At 41.5% G+C, this 22,745-nt stretch overlaps 2 protein-coding genes across 8 annotated transcripts in view; one reads left to right on the top strand and one right to left on the bottom strand.

Moving 5' to 3' along the window:
• PLCG2 (phospholipase C gamma 2) overlaps nucleotides 1-11,898 on the bottom strand; it is a 66,305-nt gene extending 54,407 nt beyond the window's left edge. The window contains exons 1-2 of one of the 3 annotated variants that reach the window (XR_013989346.1): nucleotides 11,722-11,898; nucleotides 1,658-1,885 (exon numbers count right to left, since the gene is read on the bottom strand). Coding sequence is in view for 2 of the 3 variants with exons in the window: in XM_081015811.1 (XP_080871937.1) it covers nucleotides 1,658-1,853 (196 nt within the window). In the remaining variant the exon portion in view is untranslated. The remainder of the gene's footprint in view (nucleotides 1-1,657; nucleotides 1,886-11,721) is intronic. The other 2 variants (XM_081015811.1, XM_081015812.1) reach the window with 2 other exon arrangements.
• Nucleotides 10,871-22,745, top strand: part of LOC308482620 (uncharacterized protein) — a 34,014-nt gene continuing 22,139 nt past the window's right edge. Inside the window, exon 1 of one of the 5 annotated variants that reach the window (XR_013989348.1) lies at nucleotides 10,871-11,701. The gene's annotated coding sequence lies outside the window, so the exon portion shown is untranslated. Of the gene's footprint in view, nucleotides 11,718-22,745 lie in introns of all 5 variants that reach the window. The other 4 variants (XR_013989349.1, XR_013989350.1, XR_013989351.1 and 1 more) reach the window with 4 other exon arrangements.

Genomic DNA, 22,745 nt, shown 5'->3' on the forward strand with positions numbered 1-22,745 from the left:
AAGGAGAGATACTGTGCTAATTGGAAATTGGTATGTACAAATGCAATTCCACATACTTAAGCTTAGTTCCGGTTCAATGTGAGGATTCGTGGTAGGTGACGGTAGCATAAAAAGCTTTTGAACACTGCAATCCCACAGAGGTTAATGGGGTGGATCCAATGTGGTACTGGAATGCATCTTTAAAATCCTTTACGCAAGAAGACAACATGCACATGATTCTGAAGGAGAGTTTTGCAAGTACAGGTGGGCAAAAATCTAAACACCTGCCCAGAAATCTTTCCAACAAAAGCTATTTCCCAACATAGTGTTTCACATATTTACATAATCTTAGATGTAGATGAAAATTTTATACCAGAAATAGCCCTGGATGACACTTCTAGGTAGGCTTCTATTGTACTTTCCATGTTTTATATGTTTTTGCATTTCTTATTTTTAAATACTCCCACAGTGGGAGTCTTGTACTGAACTTGTTCCTCAGGTTAGTAGTTATTTTTAGATTGTAGAAAGATAACTTATTAATCCATGCAAAACAAAAGATTGATGTTTATATTTCATAAACAGCAGCTGAAATTTTATTAATTTCAATCTTCAGAAACAGAACTCCTATTAGCCAATTAAAGATGCAGTAACATTAGTGTCAATGAAGTCTGGATCACACTATTCTTTATCACAACTAAAACTTCTACATAAAAAAACCTCAGTAAGAAAAAAAGCAGACCAAATTCTTTTTATTGTTATACTTTGAAATATGTTGACATTCTTCACCTTAGAAAAAGAAATCCACATGGATATGAAAAACTCACATGCATGCAGTTGCACTCAATTAGGCTCAACAAACTATTGTGACACACCTACTGCTAGCTCTTGGTGCCACCTTTTTAAAAAACAAAAACAGCAACAGCAACCAATAATCATTTTCCTTCTCGCTTTACTTAGGCTGTATACTTCACAAACTGGATGAAGGCTTGGTGCTTGAATCAATGTTTTAGTCTTTAAGGTGCCACAATGCAGTCATTTGTTTTTGCTGTAGCAAACTAACCTGCCTAACTAAATAAGTGTTGGAGTAAGATTCAGCTACCAATTAGTCAGTTTAGGAACAGGAGGGTGGGGGAACCTTGTCTTCCACCTCATGCAGCAAAATGTTTTGATCTGGCTCTGGTTTCTTAATTTAGACATCACACCAACCACAGTTAAAACTTACTTAAACATGGTCAACACTGCAAGCAAGTCCCACTTTCCAATGAACAATTAGGAAGCATCTTTACCTGCCCTACATCTGATGCCACATATGGGGCAGGTGGATGTGGCCTGAGAAGTAACAGCCTCACTGGCCAAATTAAGATCCCTGTTGGAGCTAATTAGGCCCCTGGGTCAAAGATTTCCTGCTGCTGGCTTAAGTTAATGTGTCTGTCCTAGGTCCATCCATCTACTAAGTCACAAGGGTTGAGTAAAAGGCCTGGAAGTCAGCTGAAGGGTGGGGACACTTTCAATCCCCTCCCTTTTTCTAAACTGGACCTGTACATGGTATACAGCTTTAAACACTAAAGCAGTAAACATACACCATTTCTTCATTCCCATCAACACATCAAAGAAAATAGCAGGTCATGACAGGGTTAAATTCAATTATTTGCAATGACGACCATAAGCAGATACTTACAGAAACCTTCTATTTTGTCAGCTGTCTTGCTCCATGCCACCTGCCTAGTTTCCATAATGACTTGGATTGTCCTCCTCTCTGGACTACTCTTTTTGAGGCTGTACACTGTCATGACGGTGCCTAGCTCCAAGGTCCTTTTGATTTGACTCTTCTCATATTCAGGTAGCTCCCCATAGTCTATGCTTTTCCTGGACATTTTCAGGGTGAACGCAGCAAATTTTCAGTGGGCTGAAAAGGAAAAAGCAGAGGAAGAAAGATGTATCATTCTAAAATAGGGTTTTTTTTGTTAAAAGGAAACTTTTTGCAGCTTCCTTTTGAAGCAAAAGGAATTTCTAGAAGTGAAACTAGGCTAGCACGAATAACCACTCTTAGGGTCAAAGTACATAGATCTCCATTACCATCTGGTGAACTTTAACAAATATCCCTACCTCAATGAGGTGCATTTTAAAACAAACCAAATGTTGCAGAAGACAGGAATTAGCACTGTACTAGCCAACACAATACAATTATGTACTGCTTATTAACAATGGCCGGGGTGGAGTAGCTTGAGCAGTTGATATAGTATGATCTCACGCTATGGAAAACAAAGCAAGAATGCCTCTAGTTCATCAATAAGGCATCACCATCAATTGTTTGTCCTTAATAGTATTATGCAATGATTCGTAGATAAATAGGGATTTTAGCTCCAACCCCTTGCCCAGATTATGTCTTGCACTCCAGATGGCTTTCCATGTCTTAAGAAGATCAAAATCCTGACAGTGGTTTGTTTCTGGATCAAAATCAGACACAAGGCAAGAGAATAACAGCCGCAATCCTAAACACACTTATCTGGGATTACATTTCACTGAACAAACAGGACTTTCTTCTGAGTAAACATGCACAGGATTAGGCTGTAAGTGACTGAGCTGAGAGCCAGGAAGTATCTGCCTCCAATCTCACCTCTGCCATTAATTTGCTAGTTCTCCAAAGACAGGGCACTATCTCTCAGTCTAATCACCTATTTCTCACTGTATGTAAGATGGAGGTCACTATTCTGACCTAATTTAAAAGAACACTGGCAAAAATTACTGAGACAATGTATACTGACTGCTTTTAATATTAGAAGGGCTATATAAACAAATAGTTTCTTATTATGTAAAAGATTTTCTTTCCCAAGGAAACAGTAGATATGGTCCAGTTTTATTAGGATTTATTTACTACCAACTTTTCTAATATAAAATAACCAAATAAATGTTAAACGCAAAACACCCAACACAAAAATGGCAGTGCTAAATCATTCCTAGAAAATGCTATTATAAGCAGCTGTTCCTTCAAACACATTATCGAAAGCTGGTTGCAATTTTTAACAATCTACCGAGACCATCTAAAAATGGAAAGAGAGGGAGTCTTACAGGTCTTCACTGCTATGATATCCCTGGTCACCAAAAAGTCCCTATCTCTTTTAATTTACGTAGCCTAAATCTAAAAATGAATGAATACCTAATTAGTCAGACTGGATATAAACAGTTCAGGCAGGTTCATGGTTCTCACAGAAGCTACAAACTACCAAGCTGCACCAGGCATTAAGGCCTCAGTGTGAAGTCCACCAAAACAAGGTAAGCATTTGTAGGACTTCATCCTGCAATAACATAGAAACTGGAGAACCGTATTTGCATAAGCAGAATTTCCTTTTGGTAACACAAGGGGTTCTCTGTATCCAAGTCACCAAGTTAACTTGGGTTTGAATAGTAAAAACATCAACCCAACATAAACAAACATATATTTCAGTTGGGAGATTGGTGTCTCTCTAGGAGAGTGGCATACTCAGACTCATCCCTCAAAAGTCATCATAAAATCATCTCAAACCATCTATAAATAAACAACATTAGTATATTCCAAGATATTATACCAGACCCACCAATCTCTATTTCGACAATATCCCCACTAGCTTCATAGAATCACATAACTGTAGAGTTGAAAGGGACCATGAGGATCATCTAGTCCAACCCCCACAATGCAGGAATCTTTCACCCAATGTGGGGCTTGAACCCACAACCCTGAGATTAGTACGGACTGAGCTATCCACCAATTTCAATTAAGCTTGCATGGGAAACAGTTACCGGTATATAATTAATTACCGGTATATAATTAATCTACCTCTTATATCAAGCAAACATCAAGCTCTTCAAATTAGCAATACCTGCTTTAAGTAGCGATTACTGAAAATAGTAGTAAGAATCAAATAGTGACCAGGACTAAGATGTGTGAATATATATCAATTCAGTGGGAAAACTGGTTCAACTCTACCCCTCCACACCATTTTCCTGATGAAAATCCCCAGCCCAGACTGAAGCTATTAATCCTCTGATGAGGAAAAAATACATGCATGTAGATGTTTTTCCTTATGGGAAATCAGCAACTATGGGGAGGTCAATTTCCAATAGAGAAATAGTGCTGGGAAATGGTTTCCCCCCACCCTACCCCTAATTCTCATCTGCCCCCACATGCAGCTGTTGATCTGCAAAAGTATAAAGAAATGGAGATGTAGCATTTCCAACATTATTTCTACTTTGGCCCTAACATACATTTAAATGTAACCCATTCACTCAACTCAACGTAGCTGCAACATAGCTATTAACAGGAAAAGGACATGGTGCAAAGCTTGCTGCCAAGTGAAAGTGTATAAAGAGCAAGCAACTTCTTCTATAGCAGGTTTAGTACTCTGGATTAAATGAAGCATGTGGCATAGCATTACTGATTCATGGTTAAGACCAAGCTATATCATCCAGGCTGAAATCCTATACAGTATACATTTACCCAGGAGTAAATCCCACTGAACTCAATCAGGCTTACATCTGAGTAGCCATGTATAGGATTGCATTCTTAACTGCAAGTGTTCTTTCAATGACTCAACCTTGCTTCTTGATTATTTCATGATTTTGGAAAGCATCTGGAAATGAAAAAGAACACATTTGCACTTCAATTGTGGCATACAGATAGGAAGAAAAAGGAAAAAAAATAAGAATGGAATGGTAACATCAAAACAAGCCTTGTATTACAACCACCTTGAGGGTGACCTCCTCCCCCCCCCCCCCATTTTTTACAACGAGGAACTGAAATGCAAAGTGATAGTGACATCAATTCCACTGCTGGGCTAACAAGACTTCCGATTCTTAAATTATAAATTTACTCATGCTCAGCTTAATATTCTGAATGTGCAGCAAGCTCTAATGAAGTGTCAGTGAAGTAGCAGTTGTAATCCATGGATTAAGTAGTAAAATATTGAAAAAGCATGGAACTAAGCTTCCCATTCCAGTATTTCAAACATGCTCTGTCAATCATGAATAAATGGTTACGCTACTTTAAAATGACAACCTGTTCAATTTAAGCCACAGTGCCATTAAATCCATATTTACTCAGGAGACAAAGTTCACTGCATCCAGAAGGGCTTACTTCTGAGTAAAAAGGTATAAGATTTTGGACTTAGTTGGCATAGTAAAATATACCAGTTTGAAGTATTTCTTTATTTTGTCACACTCATACAATTGCAAAGTTGAAACTCAAACCTTGTGAATTATGGTCTCTCCTCTCCTGTTTTTTCTTACATGGCACAAATATTAGCAAGTCTGCTCTCCTTCATGAAAAACAGTAGGAAGAAAATAGCTATCAAGCTTTCCTCTGGAATCATACTATACATACCAACCAACCAACAGCAGGACACAAAGAGGATTGGGAAAACGTCTTCAACCAAAGCCCAAAAATAACTTCAGCCAAAAACAGCAGCATCTGCCTTACTGTTCTTTCCCCTCAGCCTTTTTGCCCTCTACTTTTTATTACAAGCTTCTTGTTTCAGTTTCCTTGTTAATAACCAGGCCCCAATACCTGTTTTCCTTCTCATAGCCCTCATCTTCAGCTTAACTCCTTCCTTTTGCCTGTTAATAGTTAGAAATGTTTAAAGCACTATCTTGCTCTAGAAACACAAATATTTCACCCTTTTAATTTTTTCCTTAATTAATTCACTTTTTATTTTATTTATTTGTAAGTTTACAATATACCATATATCTGGTGTCTTGTAGCAGTTGTGTATAACAAAGCAATCAATGCTACTTTGTTGTTGTTGTTGAGTCGTTTAGTTGTGCCTGACTCTTCGTGACCCCGTGGACCAGAGCACGCCAGGCACTCCTGTCTTCCACTGCCTCCCGCAGTTTGGTCAAACTCATGTTGGTAGCTTCGAGAACACTGTCCAATGCTACTTACATATATAAAAACATATGTGTTCAATAGCCCTTTCAGATTCTCTAAGAATCAATAAAAAGACCCTAGATCACACAAAAAAGGACGGGGAAAAGAAGAAATCTGAAAAAGAAAAAAGGTGATAGAAAAAGAAGGTAAAAGCTAATGGAAGTATTTTACACAATTTGGTCCTAACATAACATGTGGCTGAACTGCATCTTGTAGTTTATCATTCTAACAGTGAATAAATTAACTGCAATTCCAATTTGTTCGATTTTTAAACTGTCCTTCATCTGTTAAGATTGCAGAGAAGTTTACAAAGGATACTTAAAATACACTTCAAAAACCATTTGAAACCTTAATCATTACTTTAAAACAATAGTCAAAATGCAACACTACAAAATACAACACTGCAGGTAGCAACAGTACATCTGGCCTAAAATGCATCTGTTTGCTCCTAAGACCTGAGTGAAGTGTCCATCAAAAATTCAGTGATGAGGGTTTTCCTATCCTGCAGGGATAGGAAATTCCACAGGAAATTGCCACCACTGAGAAGGTCTGATCCCTGTCACTGCACAGTGGGCTTCCCTCATTGGCAGGATGACACGGTCCTCCACAGCAGATCTAAAAGCCTGGGCTAGCAGATGAAGAGAAAGGTGATCTTTTAAGCATTTCAGCCTCACAATTTATGGAATAATACCTTATCCCAGAGGTTTCATGTAGATGTTAAGAAACTCAGAGGTCAAGACGGAGTCCTACAGGACTCCTGCAGCATAACCGCCAAGGGACCACTCAGGGGGTCTCCCAATAGGGTCTGGAAATGACCCTATAGGGAAGAGTGAAAGCAGAGCCACCATAGCTCCATGACTCCCAATCCCAGCTGACAGAAGCATTCCAGGAAGATACCATCATCAAATATAACCAAAGCAACAGATTTCAAGGAGAATTAACAGGGCTACGTTCCTGACACCTGTCTCCCAGTTTCAGTGACAAATTCAGGCCTAAAGCCAGACTGAAATGGTCCAGATAATCCTTTTTCTCCAAGTACACCAGAAGCTGTCTACCATCCTCTCAACCATCTTGCCCCCAAAATAGCTGTGAGCAAATGGGTTGTAGTTGAAACACACTTCTTGGTCCAGGATGGGTTGCACTGCTACCTTTTTTAATTGCCTTGCAAAGCACAAAGTGAGAGGTATTTTGACATTTTAATTTTCACCTTGCTGACTGGTGGAAAAGGAAAATATGAACCAAACCTTAACAAATGCTACTCACAGTGTTCCACATCCTTACTCTCAAATTCCCTGCAGGGAGCTTAAAAATGCTGCATTACCAAACACCATCTTAACAGAGGCTACTGGTACTGTTGATCTCTAGATGATGTGCAGTACAGAGGCAAGGATTTCTGAGTCTCAACTGTTTAACACGAACACCAATAAAATGACTCTTTCCCTGAGCCCTTGTCCAAATTAGATTGCTAAAATGAAGAAAGCCTGAGGGAACCATAATAAGAGTTTTGTGTGGAAGGACTGTGAGGGTAGCTCAGTTCTGGTACTTAGAACAGATCCCTGAATTCAGCAGCAGCTCAGAGCACTTAATTCTTCTTCTTTATTTTTATTTTAGTGTATATCCTGTGTACCGTGCTCCAGCTGGTGGATCTTTGAGTCCCAGTGAAACACAAAAGTAGATCCAGCAAGCATGAAGTCTGCCCTCCCTGGTCCTGAGCTGCTGGAACAAATCCAATGGAACAAATCATAATTACTCATTATGGCAGTTTCCTACACAGCAGACTTTATCCTTCAAAGTCAGAGGTTTTATGCCTATTTGTTTGCACAGCACGCCAGATAAATGTATTCAGCATCTGAAGTGATGCCTGCACTCTAAGCCCCGGGCATATAACACATAATTGTTTGTGCAGAAATTCTTAGTTGAAAATAAAATATGGCATCAAAAAATAGATAAAACTAACAGGCACTGAAGAAGTGGCAGCAATACCAAGAAATGGAACAATGAGAAGCAATTATAGGCCAGCCAGAATAAAAATATAGAATTTTCTGTGGCCAGGACTTAACAAGAAATAAAAATAGTCAGTGGTTATGTGGAAAGCCTCTGGATCTATGAATGTCAGGAATATTATTGTCTGAAACATTCTCAAAATCCTTTAGTGTGCATGACAAAAGGAGACAAACTAAATTATGAATCTTGAAATTCTGCAGGTAAAATATAATAGGTTTGATCCACCACTGGAATACTACATTGGCTTTTATTACAGTCTGCTCTAATTTACATTGGAACCTGGAAATATCATGCAGCTAGGGAGAGATTTCCCTAGATAATTACTGGAAGAGTTCTTAGTGGCCACAGCTGAGTTACACAACCATCTTCTCTGCCTAGCCTGCAAATAAAGTTAACTATCTGCAAAGGAGGACAGACAATTAACAAACTTGTGCAAGTGTGGATCAGATTAGTCTAAACAAATAATGTGAACTTCCAAAGAAGTCAAAACCAGGGAAGTATGGTTAGTACACACTTCTTGCTGGCAAAAACCATCAAGTGAACTCTGTCTTGAGTCCTTACTGAGAGGATTTGTTTGTGTGTGTAGTTAAACTGCCTCCCCTGTCTCTCAACTCAGAAACCCCTAGCCTATGCAAGGCCCAAACACCAATTTGAAAGCCAGTAGCTCAGCTGGAAGTTATACATCAGCAGTGAAACTGGATATGATGCATAAGCCCACAGGTAACTCAGATGAATTAGTAGTACCATGTAAAATTAGGTCCTTGATATTTATTTGTACCAAGCCTAGAACATCAAAGCACCAGGGTTTGTACATGTGGGTTACCTAGCTACAATATAATAAATTAATCATACAACACATCTTGGCACGGGAAGTTCAGCATCAAAGCGTTTGGTCATGTATTGCTGCTATCCCAAAGTCTTGGGACCAGTGTTACAGGATGACCCATCAGATCTCCTTTGTCATGTTGCAACTGCCTTAAAGGAAATTATTTCCATATGCTTAGTTGGGCACTAAAACATGAAATCAAAAGCACAGGAAGCTCCCATCTGGCCATGCCCTTCAAAACACAAAATGTGTAAGGTGTAATAATTTCTGAAGCTCTCCAGTTGTATTTTATTAAATAAAGGTTCGTTACCATCATTTACACTCCTTTTCTTCTGATCAGCATGTTCTATGTCCTTGGACTTGTTGTAGACACGCAACTTTATACACACAACAACCACCATGTGAAATAAATGAAAATAAAACAGTATCTATAACCAGTTTCACTATTGTTTGAAACCCGCTATCCGCTCTGAGTAACTCAAAACCATATAATGAACATACAACAGAGAGAAGATGGTCCAGAAAGATCACTTTATCTATCTGATTTTATAACCCATGAGAATTCATGTTGAGCGACACAATTTGAGAACACACAGTTTTAGTCTACATTTTTTAAAGTGTACTACAACTAACATAAGAAGTTGCTTAACACAAGTACCCTAACTAATTGTCCAAAAGATGTAGAAAGTTTCATTGCTTTATCAGGCTTTAGGAAATGTAAAAAACAGTCCTAAAGAACAGCAAGAAGAGAAAATTACAAATCCCCTTCTTGTTTGAACCTGGCATACATATGGTAAAACAGGCATCTTTGATTGGCCTTAGAGATTATGACAGAATAAAAGCTACTCTAATTGTTTATTAATCAAAGGTAGTAAAAGAGGGAGGTGGGGAGCACAAGAAAATGGGCAGTTGCTTCAGCATCAAAGCAGCCCCATGAAAGAGCACTGCAGTTCTTAGATACTTGGTGTATTTGATATTATACATACTGTAATCCTACACACTTGGTGGAAAGTCCCACTGAACTCATTAGGACTTATTTTCTTTGGAGTAGACATGCGTAAGATTGCACTGCTTGTCATCAATTTTCCTTTTTCCTCACAATGCAAATAATCCTTTTTTTTTTTTTTTTAGCATTCCTCACTTTTTTTCCATCCAATATCATGTATGAAGATGACCATATACTGAACCAACAACAAAAAATACCCTACCTGAAGTTGTTCCTTCTGCTCTGCTGTATGAAGCGTCCACTGCTCCCCTTCCCTAACCCAACATAAATTGAGGGAGTTTGGGAGGCTACAGAAACCCCTTCCTTTTCAGGGGCAACCCAGAGACTTAGGTTAGCATAAAAAATTGGCTTTTCAACTTTAAAACAATGTTCATACATTTGAAATAGTGATAAACATATGTTTCCTTCCTACAAGGTTAACACACACATTTTCTCTGAACCCAGATTCACCTCTTTGTTCACACCACTACCTTTCCTTCCTTCATTCTACATTTAAATTGGTGCTGTTACTAACCCACCCACCTCTCTGTTGGGGGAAAAGTAAAGGGGGGGAGAGGGAGGGCGGACAGCTGGTTTCCTTCCCTCTTTTGCAGCGGACTCTTCCGTGAGAGAGAGGTGGCAGCAAATGAAGCAGAGTCCTTAGTCAGTTTGTCAAAAGCAAGGTTGTCCACTGGGTCAAGAGTCAGGGCTCCCCAGAGGAAGACTGATTTATTACAAAACCTCTGTCTGTTCAACGACACTAAAGGCAAATGGCAAAGGGTGAAGTAATGAGAAGCTGAAAAAATATATAACAAAAAGCTAAAGAAAATAAGCTGCAGCACTCTTCTAGGAACAATCACCTTGTTAAAAAGTCTGTGCAAAGAAAAAGTAAATTTTGACTAAGCAAGGAGGGACCTGAGACTAAGTAGTTAGGTGGCCCAATGAGCCTGCTGGCAAGATTTCTACAAAACGAAGTGCTGCTACAGATAAAGTCCCATCTAGATAAAGTCCTCAGCTACCCTGAGCAAAGCCTCCAAGGAAGACCTTAAGAAACTGGAGAAGTGGTGGAGGTGCAGCGCCTTAATATAACAGAGTGGCCAAGAGCATGTGCAATTAGTTCCTTTCTATCAGAGCTGGAGGAGGGGGAGGGGGGAGGCAGTGCCGCAGAGTATGTGCATAGACTTAGCTCCCCTCCAGCCTTGCCAGGCGTCAAGCTAAAGGGCATTTCCAGCCATATTTAAGACTAAACACCTTTTTAATCTACTAACTAGGGAAGTCCAAAAAAGAGTGGGGGTGTGAACTGAAGAGGAAGAAGATGCAAAGCAGCCACAACTGGTTTAAGGATGAATGCCGCCTTGGGGTCCTTTGAGAGGAAGCATGTGATATAGGTCTAATGAATAAACTGCAGTAATAGGAAGGCTGTCAAGTGAGTGCCCGTAGAGCATGTGCAGAACGACGTGTTCCCTACACAGCCGAGAGACGCCAACCAGTTTCCCTGGCTGAGTCTTTCCTGGCAACTTCTGATCCCCAGCGCTATCACTTAGTGGGCAGCAACGGGTCAGCGGCAGGAAGGAGAAAAAAAGATGTCGAAGTAACCACAACCTGTCTCGGGTTGGAAGGAAAGCACTCGAAATAACCCCACGGAACACGTACACAGCCTTGATATCGCGGCCAGTTTTTAATCTGTTGCTTCACGCTCTCTAAATTTCCGTAAAAACAAACACAAAAAAAACTTCTTTGCATTTACTGTAAGGCTCCCTGACAGTATCTTTACGGTAGTGATAGTGAGTATTTAAGAAACCAACCAACAGATAGCCGGCAGCTGGGATGGAGGGGATCCCTCAACCCGCCCCGCACCTCTTAATACCTGCCATATAACTAAGTGAGGCGGGACAGGAAGGCAAGGAGGTGTGAGGAACCGCCGCCCCAACCCGCCCGCAGCTGGCGAATCTAGGGCGAGGAGAAGGCAAGAGGGCTCCGCACGGTGGGGCTGGAGGAGGAGGAGAGGGTAAGTAAGTGCGGGGGTACCTTCCTTCTCCCTCGGCGTCTCCCCTCACCTGCGCCTCAGTCCCAGAGGCGGGGAGCCGGAGTCGTCCCCCTCGCTCGGTCGTCGCTGGCGGCCCGCCCTGCTCCTCGCCGCCTGCTGCCCCAGGAAGGCTCCCCACTTCTGCTTCTCAAGCCCCGGGAGGGAGGCAGGCGCGGAGGGTTGGCCGGGGGAGGGCAGGGCCACGTGACCCGGCGGAGCCACAGAGCGGCGGCGGAGGGAGACGCCCGGGCGCAACGTGTGTGTAAATGAATGAGAGGAAGGAAAGAGCGCGCCGTTTGTGTGTCTGTGTGTGTGTGTATAGAGAGAGCGAGAGCGAGAGAGAGAGATGTGTGTGCGCGTATATGCAAGCAGGCACACCCGCGTTTCCCTTCCTCTCCTTCGTATGTCCGCTGATGTGTAGGTGCAAAACGCAAACGTTCTTCACGTGGCCAGTCTCCTCCGTCTCCCGTATGGGTTTGGGAGGGAAAACGCAAGTGGGTGAAAGAATTAAAAAAAACCGGTGGGGGATATCCAATCCATATGCTCAGAGATCGATCGATCGACAGATATAGAATGTGAGATAAGGTGTGTGAACCTGGTAGAAGTAGGGAATATTTATATAACTTAAATTGAGAGGGATATGACAGATCTATGAGAGGCAGGTCACACGCACGCACGCACACACACAGGAGCGGGGAATTTTTTGTTTCTAAAATACCTAGGCACTCACTACGCTATATATATATATATATATATACACACAGTGGTACCTCGGGTTACATACGCTTCAGGTTACAGACTCCGCTAACCCAGAAATAGTGCTTCAGGTTAAGAACTTTGCTTCAGGATGAGAACAGAAATCGTGCTCCGGGAGCGCAGCGGCAGCAGGAGGCCCCATTAGCCAAAGTGGTGCTTCAGGTTAAGTACAGACCTCCGGAACGAATTAAGTACTTAACCCGAGGTACCACTGTATATATAAAGGTAAAGGGTTACGCAATTTGTGAGTTTGGATCCATCATGCCCAAAATCGGATGGAGTCAATCCAAAATTACATTTTGGTCCGTCATATTAATTCAAAATGGTGCCTGGCATCCAAACACTGGTGAAGACCACTGACTCCATCTTGGGATCCTTCATGCTACTTCTGGCAATGATATCTTGACAGGAGGCCAAGCCAACATCATTTTGACATGTAAGCAGTATGTAAAGTAATAATACACCAATAAAAATGCCTCAGGCAACTGCCTCAGCTTAGTTTAGCACTGGAGGGCTATTGCCACAGGAAGGCCTGTTAGCCCCCTTAGACCTGGAACAATTCCAGGCCAATTCCCTGAAATTTCAGCCCAAAACTTTTCTTTTTAAATTTGTCTAGCACTTTTTTGTTGTTGGTAGGCAAAGAAAAAATGTGCAGCAGGATTGAACTCAGTTGTTAAGTCACATTTTAAGCTTTCAGTATTCCAGTGTGCAAAGGTGCTAGGATAGATGAGAAGCAGCAGTAAAACAATTTGATTAATATGTACTACAATTAAATAACTTTTGACATGTACATGCAGCTACTCTTATTTGGTAGACGGACGTGGCGCTCTAAGGCAGCAGGTACTGGGGGTGGGGTGATGGCAAAACACCAGGCTATTTTCCTGGGCAGGCACAGAAATTTCTATTTAAATTATAGTAATTATTTCCAAATCTGCTTCTACACTTTTAAATTAGAACAGGCACATTTCATGCACATTTGTCTTCATTTGTCCTGGGTGGGGTGGTGATGATGTGGTTACTTTTTGGGGGTGATGTGTGAAGTGGCCACCCTACATATCTCCCCACCACAACCACCCAATTTTCCTGAGCCAGCACCCCACCCAACAACTATGAATATTTATTGCTGGCCTAGGCTGGTGGCTGTCTCACTTAGTCCCTTTTCCCAATGCAACACAGCCCCTAACTGAGTAAGCATACAGAAAATCTACCAGCCCAGACCATTGACTACTCCAGGCAACAAGCATGTGCTATGTTCTAGTCATATAATGCACACCAGCAGCACCAATGCTACATTACAGCCTTTGTTTGAGCAAGCAGTGAGTAGGCCCCAGGCAGAGTGGTGAATGAGCAGCAAAGACAGAACTATGTGCCACACAGGTTAATCTGTGCCTCCTAAATTAGTCTGCCTCCCTCAGGTGCAGTAAAGAATGATGGCCAAGGTCCATATTAAGTAAGATTCATCTGCTAGTCCAATTGGCTTCTGTAAGTGGAAGCGGAGAGGGAATGCTTTGTCTTGGGTCGGTCTTGATTCATTTTCCCCACTGCTCTGGTTTCCCTTAGGCTGCCTTGCCTTGTTGTTTTTCTGCCCCTGGGTCTGTTCGGCTGCCTTTGGGAAAGGGGTGCAATTACACCAGGCATGGGGATGTAAGATTGGGGAAAGCTTCACTTCCTGAATTTCTACCTGTCATGCAACTTTATTTGCCAACCTTTTTAAGCTGTCTTATATCCTTGAACAACAATCCAAGAGGCAGATATTTAGCTTGAGATGTTTTGTTTTGTTTTGTTTTGTTTTGTTTTGATTTGCTTAGATTTAAAGGATGAGGAAAGCAGCAGCTGCTACATTGTGCTATGCCAGGATGCTGTTGAGGGCACAAGAACAAGCCTGATGAAAAGGGGATAAATATTTTTTCATAAATCACTTTGTGTGCTGACATACTAATCATGGCAATTTTTGTGTGAATAGTTCCATAATTTTATGTGAAAACAGCCTTGCTTCTGAGTGTTTCAGTTCTTCTGGGAAGAGTTGAAATAAGGAGGTTTTTTAGGAAAGAAAGAAAGACAAACTGAGTAAATGTACAGTACAGCCAGGAGGGATTTATTTCTGCTTCTCAAAAGAAAGGGGAAAGAATTTTGGATCACTGAAGTCTCCTTTCCCGGTGGACAAGGAATGAAGAAAAAGTTGTTCGTAGCTTCCCAGAATATCAGTTTAGCATGCATGTACATTTCATAAAACAATAAAAGGAAGGGATTGCGTAAGGTATTTCAAATATTTTAAAGAGAAAGATAAGCATCTGCCAGAGAGGTTTTGGTTATCTTCTGGGAATCCAGCTTTTGCGCAGGAAGTCACAGTCGCTGAACTAACTTTATTTCAAGCCTACAATTTTCTTATACCAATCTGAACCAATCTGGATCAGATCATCTTCAGTTAATTTGCTTAATACCCTTTGGCACAAAATCTATTTGAATTACGAAACTAGAACATTTACCTACCTCTTGTTAATGGACTATTCATTGCTCAGATGTTTTTTAAAAAATAATTGTTGCACAACTGACCTAAGTAACAATTCAAAAGTTCTAGACAGCTAATTTTTAATTTTGTGTGCTTAGAAATACTCTGTGTACATTAAGAATTCAGTAAATGTGTATTCTGATATATTAGATCTTCTCTGAAACAACAATAATAAAAACATTAATACCCAGTGGTGAAATAAAGTGATTTTAGAATGAGAAGAATAAATACTTGATAGTTTTAAGGCACTCCTCTTGGATGACTGGGATCAGGAAAAGATCACTATCTTGTTAGTACTCCTGGGTCACACCTTGATTTCATTTCTCCACCCATAAGAATGAAGCAAGCAAATGCTGACTGTTGCGTATTAAATAATCTTTAATTTTTCTACCTCTGTTTTCTATGTGCAGTAAATCTTAGGTCCAGCTGTGAAACTACCTGGCAATAACAATTCAATTTTTGAGCCTCACTAGCGCTTAAAATTTGTAGATCAGTTTAACATGGGATTGCCAACTTTTTCCTGCCCTGTGCTTCTGTAGCAGAAGAAGCTTGTCCCCTCCCTTTATCTGCATGCCTGAAAAAGCTTCACCTGCTAAACTTCTACTATTTAAAGCAACAGTGTGCAGGAGCAAGACTAGTAAAAAGTTGACATATGTTTAATATCACCTGTGCATTAATGTGCAATGGAGACACAGAACGAACATTCCATAATAGCATATTATTTAGGCTATTATCTCCATGTTAGGTCAAGACACAGCAAGAAGGTATGAACTGGAGGCATTAAATTAAATGCAGCCTAACAGCATTTGACCATCTCAATGAAAAAGCAGTGGAGTTATCAGTGACCACCAGGGCTTTTTTTCCAGCTAAAACTCACCAGAACTCACTTCCAGCATCTCTCACATGGGTGGCATTGCCATTATAAGAGAACAAGAGAGGCATTCATGGTGAGTTCTGGTACCTCTTTTTCTAGAAAAAAATAGCACTGGTCACTGCAATATATGGTTTAAGAACTATATTTGGTTTCTAGGGTGGGCAGGTTTGTTCTAAATCAGGGTGGGGTAATTGTAGCCCTTACCCTCTCTATCTGACCCCTGAGGCTCCCCACAGGCTACACACCCTTCTAAGTGACACCCCTCACCCACTGAAGGCTGGTGGCACCTAGATTTAGTGGGGTGCCTGGGCGGAGCCTAAGAGGTCACATGGGCAGACCCTAGGAGGTGACTCCTTGTGAGTCTAAGCTTGGTTCAGAAGGGGTCCCTGCTGTCACACTTGCTTCTCTGCAATCACATTCCTGGAACCACAGAGGGAAAGCATGTCAGAAAATCCAAGCACCACCTCTCCCTGGTTTTCCAAGCGCTTACCCATGCGCGTTTGGAAATGAGGAACAGCAGAGACTGTAGTGTCTTTATGATATATGGTTTATTTACACATATATACAACCTGAGCCTACGATGGAAGGGTTCACAGCATTAACACCCCCAAAGGGTCTTGTTATTCCATTGCCGCAGCCTTTAATTCAAAGAGAAATCAAACATTGTGGTCTGCCTCTCTGGCTTTCTAGCCTGCTGTTTTACTTCTAGGTCACATTACACACACTTCCAACTCTAAACTCTGGCTTTTATCCTTCTCACTACCTGTGAATTGCGAGTGGGCTGTCTCGCACAGAGCCCCCTCTCCTTTGCTTACTTAATGGCTCATCACCTTTCCTTTGTTCTCTTCATGGCCAGTCACCCAGATGATTACCTCTAAACAGGAAGCTAGCCTGGCATGTATTTTAGCACTTGCTAGGATTATAGGTGTCTGGCACCCACAAATTCAAAAAAGTATGTATCTTAAGCAAAGCAACTTACAGTTACCACTAATGGTCATGGTTCTGCAAAAAACAGTAGTATGCCAAGAAGCAAATTTTAGATCACATGGTTTATGGGAAGACACCCACTTGAGCTAGTTGTACTCCCACCTTTGTTCCAATTGCTAATAAAGGTGTGGGAGTGAGAAAAACAACCAACCAGTGTAGGACCATTATGGCTTCACATTATGGCAGTTTAGCCATCCAACTGTTAGATTTATCAACCCCAATAGGTTAGAATTTCCAGTCAACAGGGAAAGTATTAATTGGCATACAATAGATGTTGTATGTTGTATGTACCATCGTTTTAATTTTATTTCATACACACATTTATATAAATAAATGCCACGAAACATGTTTTAATTGCAAATCATTGTAATTTAAAGGAATTTGCCTTTCAGGGATAATTAAGAATGTGAAGAACACTGAAATATATATATATTTGTACAAAGTCATGTTTAACATAAATATTTGGAACAAGCTGACATTGTCTCCTTTCCTTGGTTGAAAGAAAGTGGACAACATCAGGTTGGGGATCCTAATAGGCCGTACATTTGCTGTAGTCTTGAAAGTACTACTGGACTTTTGTTCTCTGCTGTAAGCCCTCCAGATGTTACTGAACTACAACTCCCATCATTCCTGACCATGTTTGCTGGGCTGATGGGAAGCAACATCTGGAGGGCTACAGGTTCCTCAGCCATGCTATAAAGGGTAGAAGGGAAAAACAGGACATACATATATATGTGTGGCAGTGGTATTCAAATTGATTCTGGTAAGCAGGGGAGGAATTTTAGCATAGCTGGGCAATTCCCCACAGTGCCTGGAAAGTCCCACATTTGCCCAAATGCAGTGTTTTGCACCTGGGAAAATGCAATGCAGCATCTAGATAAGAGATAGCTAGCAGTCAGTCAGTAGGTTGGATGGATGAGGTCTCTGAGGCATCCTCAACCATTTGCCTCTAGAAGCACAACCAGTTTTGAACAAATGTGTAATTAATTAACCCAAAGGTTTCCAAAAACAGTGAGAGAGTCTATATGTTTGTGACTTCTCTCTTTTCTTTTTCTCTCTCATTGTGTTATGTCTAATATGAGTTAGCCAAATGCCCTACTCTGAGCAGCCATGAGATGCCACAATCATATTATATTGCTATCATGTGGGCCCTGCCACCCACTCAAATGGTAATAGCGTCATAGCCAGCTAGGAGTGGATGAAACTTTTGATTTTGGTTTTTCCCAGTTTCTCATTTTTCTAATCTTCACCACGTTTCCGCAAGTTGTTGTGATTAAAAAAAAAAAAAAAGTTCTTATGAAAACTCCAGCATATTAGGGCAATTTCTCCCTAATATATATCCAGTTTTGCAAAGCAATCCCCTTTTTTTCCTCTATGCCATTTTCCGTAGCATATACCTTTTTGCAAACTCTTTACCCTGGAATATGCATTTTTGTATATATTACTGGGCTGAAAAACTGCATTACAAAATTAAGAGAAGTATGAATTTCCAATGATGGCTTTGTTTCAGTTTGTATTTTGTTTCAGAAAGTTTGAAATCGGTAGTGTTGCTTTTAAATGCAAACAGAGTCAAATTTCTGCCCCATTGCTATAGCCAGCAAGCCTTGTGTTCCATAACTGAGAATCACTTACTGTTAGACAGTGCTATTTTTCTAGTAAAAGAGATGCTAGAACTCACCATGAATGCCTCCCTTGGACTCTTATAATGGCAATGGCACCCACCTGAAAGATGCTGGAACTGAATTCCGGCTGAAAAAAAGCCCTGCTGCTGGGGAGGATAAATGTTTGCTTTACAGCTTGATAATTTCCAAGGCGGGTGGATTGTGTGATGAAATACCCTTCTGGTCCAATATATGGGGAAGAAAATGCGCCCCAAGAATCAGAAGTGGCTTGCTGGGTGGGGCAGAGCCTCTACACTAGCTTTCTGGCAGGTGAGTCACCATTGCTATCCAGGAAGGTGATGGGCACCTCACACCTCCTGCCAAGAAGCTAGTGTAGCAGCTGTGCCACACTCAGCAAGCTGCTTCTGCCAAGAGTGCAGAATATAGAAGAGCTTCATTGGGCAAGTATCTCAGCGAGTCCTTTCCCACACCCTCTTCCTAACCATTGTCTCTGCCTATTTGCTTTCCCCTCAGAGCAGGGCCTTGTTTATTGTGGCACCCCAGAAGTTGAATTCTCTCCATATAAAGATAAAGTTGTTTCCCACATTGGTTGTTTTTAGGCATCAGATGAAGACACATTTGTTTCTTTTGTTCAGGCCTACAAAAATGATATGACACTTAAGTTGCTGCCCAGAGTTGTTGAGCTTTTTTTGGGGGGGGGGATTGCTGACAATCGCTCACCCACCTGACTGCACGCTTCACTGAAGCCATCAATCATCTGCCCACCAGCAGCAGCCAATCATCATCAGGCCTTGCCGCAGCAACCAATCACAGGCCCAATTGCCACAGCAGCATCCATTCGTCAGAAAGTCTTGCCGCACCCACCAATCATCCGCCCAATCACCGCTGACAATCTCCTCACGGCTGCCACCAATCACCAGTCCCCCCTCTGCACTATCCGTGTATAAGACGACCCCCAATTTTTAACATTTTCTTATAATAAAAAAAATAGTCTTATACATGGAAAAATACGGTATGTTGGTTTGCTTATTTTGGTATTAACACGTGTATCTTATGAATTGTTTCATATATACCACCTTGGAAACTTGTGTTCAAAGATGGCCTATAAGTAAATAAAACCATAATCATCAATCAACTGCCATTGAAAATGAGCTTCTGGAAATATAGTGGAAAGGTTAAAAATATATGCTTTGGCTGATTGTGTGAAGGCTCTGTATTCCACAATGCAAACTGTGTTTCAGTAAGCCCAGAGCTCATTTGTTTAGTTACATAGATCATCCATCAACAAGAAAGCAAGAACAATGCTAAATGATGTGGAGTATTTCACTTGCATACACTGGTAGTGTTTGTTGAAGATTTGAATATCAAATTTTCACACGAGATTCTTAGAGGCAATATCGCTTCATGGAAAACATTTTATAAAGAAATGAGTCCATGTTTTGAATACCAAATTACTGTCACCGTCTACTGGAAGTTCAAGTAATATTGCAGATTCGTTACCCAGTTTATAACAGTGCCACTTTAAACACATCAGGTTTTAACGTGACACAATCTGTGTATGGCATAAACATCTTATGTATTTATTTATGCCATTTGTATGGGTGTCCAATAACACTGCTCACTGGGCAGCTTTCAAACCTAAAACCATATAATATAATTTAGAATGTTAAAATATTAAATAGAAACCAAAGAAGCAGCAATTTCAAATGGAGGGGGGAACAGGGCTGGGGGAGAAATTTGATTGGGGTTTTTTCTGTCGTGACCAATGTAATGTTTGGAGGTTCTTTGCAGAATACCGTATTTTTTGCTCTATAAGACTCACTTTTTCCCTCCTAAAAAGTAAGGGGAAATGTGTGTGCGTCTTATGGAGCAAATGCAGGCTCCGCAGCTATCCCAGAACCCAGAACAGCAAGAGGGATGGCTGCTTTCACTGCACAGCGATCCCTCTTGCTGTTCTGGCTTCTGAGATTCAGAATATTTTTTTCTTGTTTTTCTCCTCCAAAAACTAGGTGCGTCTTGTAGTCTGGGGCGTCTTATAGAGCGAAAAATACGGTAATTTGTGTTTTAGCTAATGTTATTTAACTCCAGTTAACACTGTTATTTGTTTGTGACACATGCAACAGTTTTGCAACCTCAATAATTCACCTGCAATTTGGATATGTGTTTTTTCTAAAAGTGTGAATCAAACATGTTTTTTGCACCTGTGGTAATATACATAAAGAGCTAATGTTTCATGGGAACGTGTTAAACTTTTGGTAATGGAAACTGTGGTGAAAGGGTTTTCAGGCAAATTACCTGTGACCAATGTAACTTGTGAAAATTCACTGACAGACCCCTCCAAAAAATACCTCCAAAGCAAGACCCTGTGCATATACTTTAATAGGCATTCACAAGTTGCAGATCAGTGTCAAGACCAAGTTGTAAAGCCCACGGGAATTTACACTTAGCTATGGTAACACAATAATTACTTGCTTATTTTCAACTCATCATTTATAATTTGCCGAGAAATCCCCGGGAATGCTGTACTAATCACTATCATATTGCATCACCTGGCAAACAAAATTTATTTTCACTTTCCCAGTTTCAAATGCAGCAATAACAAAGTTCTCCACTAACACCAGTACTTCAGTGGCTATTTCTGCTTCTGTGCTTTCTTTGAGGCTAACCACCAATATAAGGTTCTACACTTAGGTAGGAAGAACCAGCTGCACTAATATAAGATAGAGGACATCTGGCTTACTAGCAGGGCTTATGAAAAGGATCTAGGTAGACCACAAGCTTAACATGAGCCAACAGTGTGATGCAGCAGCAAAAAAAGGCTAATGCTATTCTAGGCTTCATCAACAAAAGTATAGTGTCCACATCAAGGGAAGTAATAGTACCACTCTTCTGCTTTGATCAAGGCAAGCGGCCTTCAGCTCCTGAGGTAAATTTGGGGTGAGGAACCGCTGTCCTCTGGGCCAGCCTTGGCCTGCACAACTTCCCAATTAGCTCATGAGGCCATTTTGGGCAAGCCATGGCCCTCCACCATGCACCTTACGTCATATAGGCAAGGGTGGGGCTTGACTATGAGGACGAGGATGGCCAAAGCTGCTTTGTGCAGGTCCCTAAGCTGGTTGTCTTTGCATAAAGTGGGGTCACACTGCTAAGCAGGATTGCGCCCCCTTTACACCAGCTGATGCAAGAAGCTTTGGGGCACACCCAAGCCCAGCACCAAGCAGGATCACTCTCCCATCATGAGAGGGGGTGATCCTTCCTGGTGCTGGCCTCAGAAAACCATCAGGTGTGCACAGGGTCCCTGCAGGGAGCTCTTAAAGGTAAAGGGACCCCTGACCACTAGGTCCAGTCGTGACCGACTCTGGGGTTGTGGCGCTCATCTCGCTTTATTGGCCGAGGGAGCCGGCGTACAGCTTCCAGTTCATGTGGCCAGCATGACTAAGCCACTTCTGGCGAACCACAGCAGCACATGGAAACGCCGTTTACCTTCCCGCTGGAGCGGTACCTATTTATCTACTTGCACTTTGACATGCTTTCGAACTGCTAGGTTGGCAGGAGCAGGGACCGAGCAACGGGAGCTCACCCCGTCGCGGGGATTCGAACCGCCAACCTTCTGATTGGCAAGTCCTAGGCTCTGTGGTTTAACCCACAGTGCCACCTGCGTCCAGGGAGCTATTGGGCCTACCCAAACTCAACACTACAAAGGAATGAGGGAAAAGCTTGATCTAGCTGCAGTCTTAAAGGGGCGGAGATTTGCAAATACTTTCAAATACTTTCTATAGGTTGACATTTTCATGGAATGGAATCCAATCTTTCTCCTATAGCCCACAGTCATTATTAATACATTTTCCACTGCCTGAGAGGCTTCCTAGATGCGTCTTCCCATCACCAGTTCGCCAGTCAAAATAACCACCAGCAGCAGGTCACAGGCCTATATAAATGGCTTTGATTGTGTGGTGGATTTTTTTGCCCATTTCCCTCCCTTATTTTCCCTGTAAGGAAGCCATGGGGTGGGGGGAGGGAACCTGATGGCCCTTCCTGTCAATTAGCCCACCTTATACCAATCAGAGGGGACGCGGGTGGCGCTGTGGGTAAAACCTCAGCGCCTAGGACTTGCCGATCGCATGATCGGCGGTTCGAATCCCCGCGTTTTCGGGATGAGAAATTTCTCACTGAAATGAACTGCCTTCTGCTGCCCTCTTCAGACATAAAGCCAGAATACACATATACTATTTTATTTTTTGTTTGTGCTAATTTTTTTTATAAAAAAAGAAGCAGCTT

Source organism: Podarcis pityusensis (genome assembly GCF_964106645.2).
Source record: "Podarcis pityusensis genome assembly, chromosome: 8".
NCBI lineage: Eukaryota > Metazoa > Chordata > Lepidosauria > Squamata > Lacertidae > Podarcis > Podarcis pityusensis.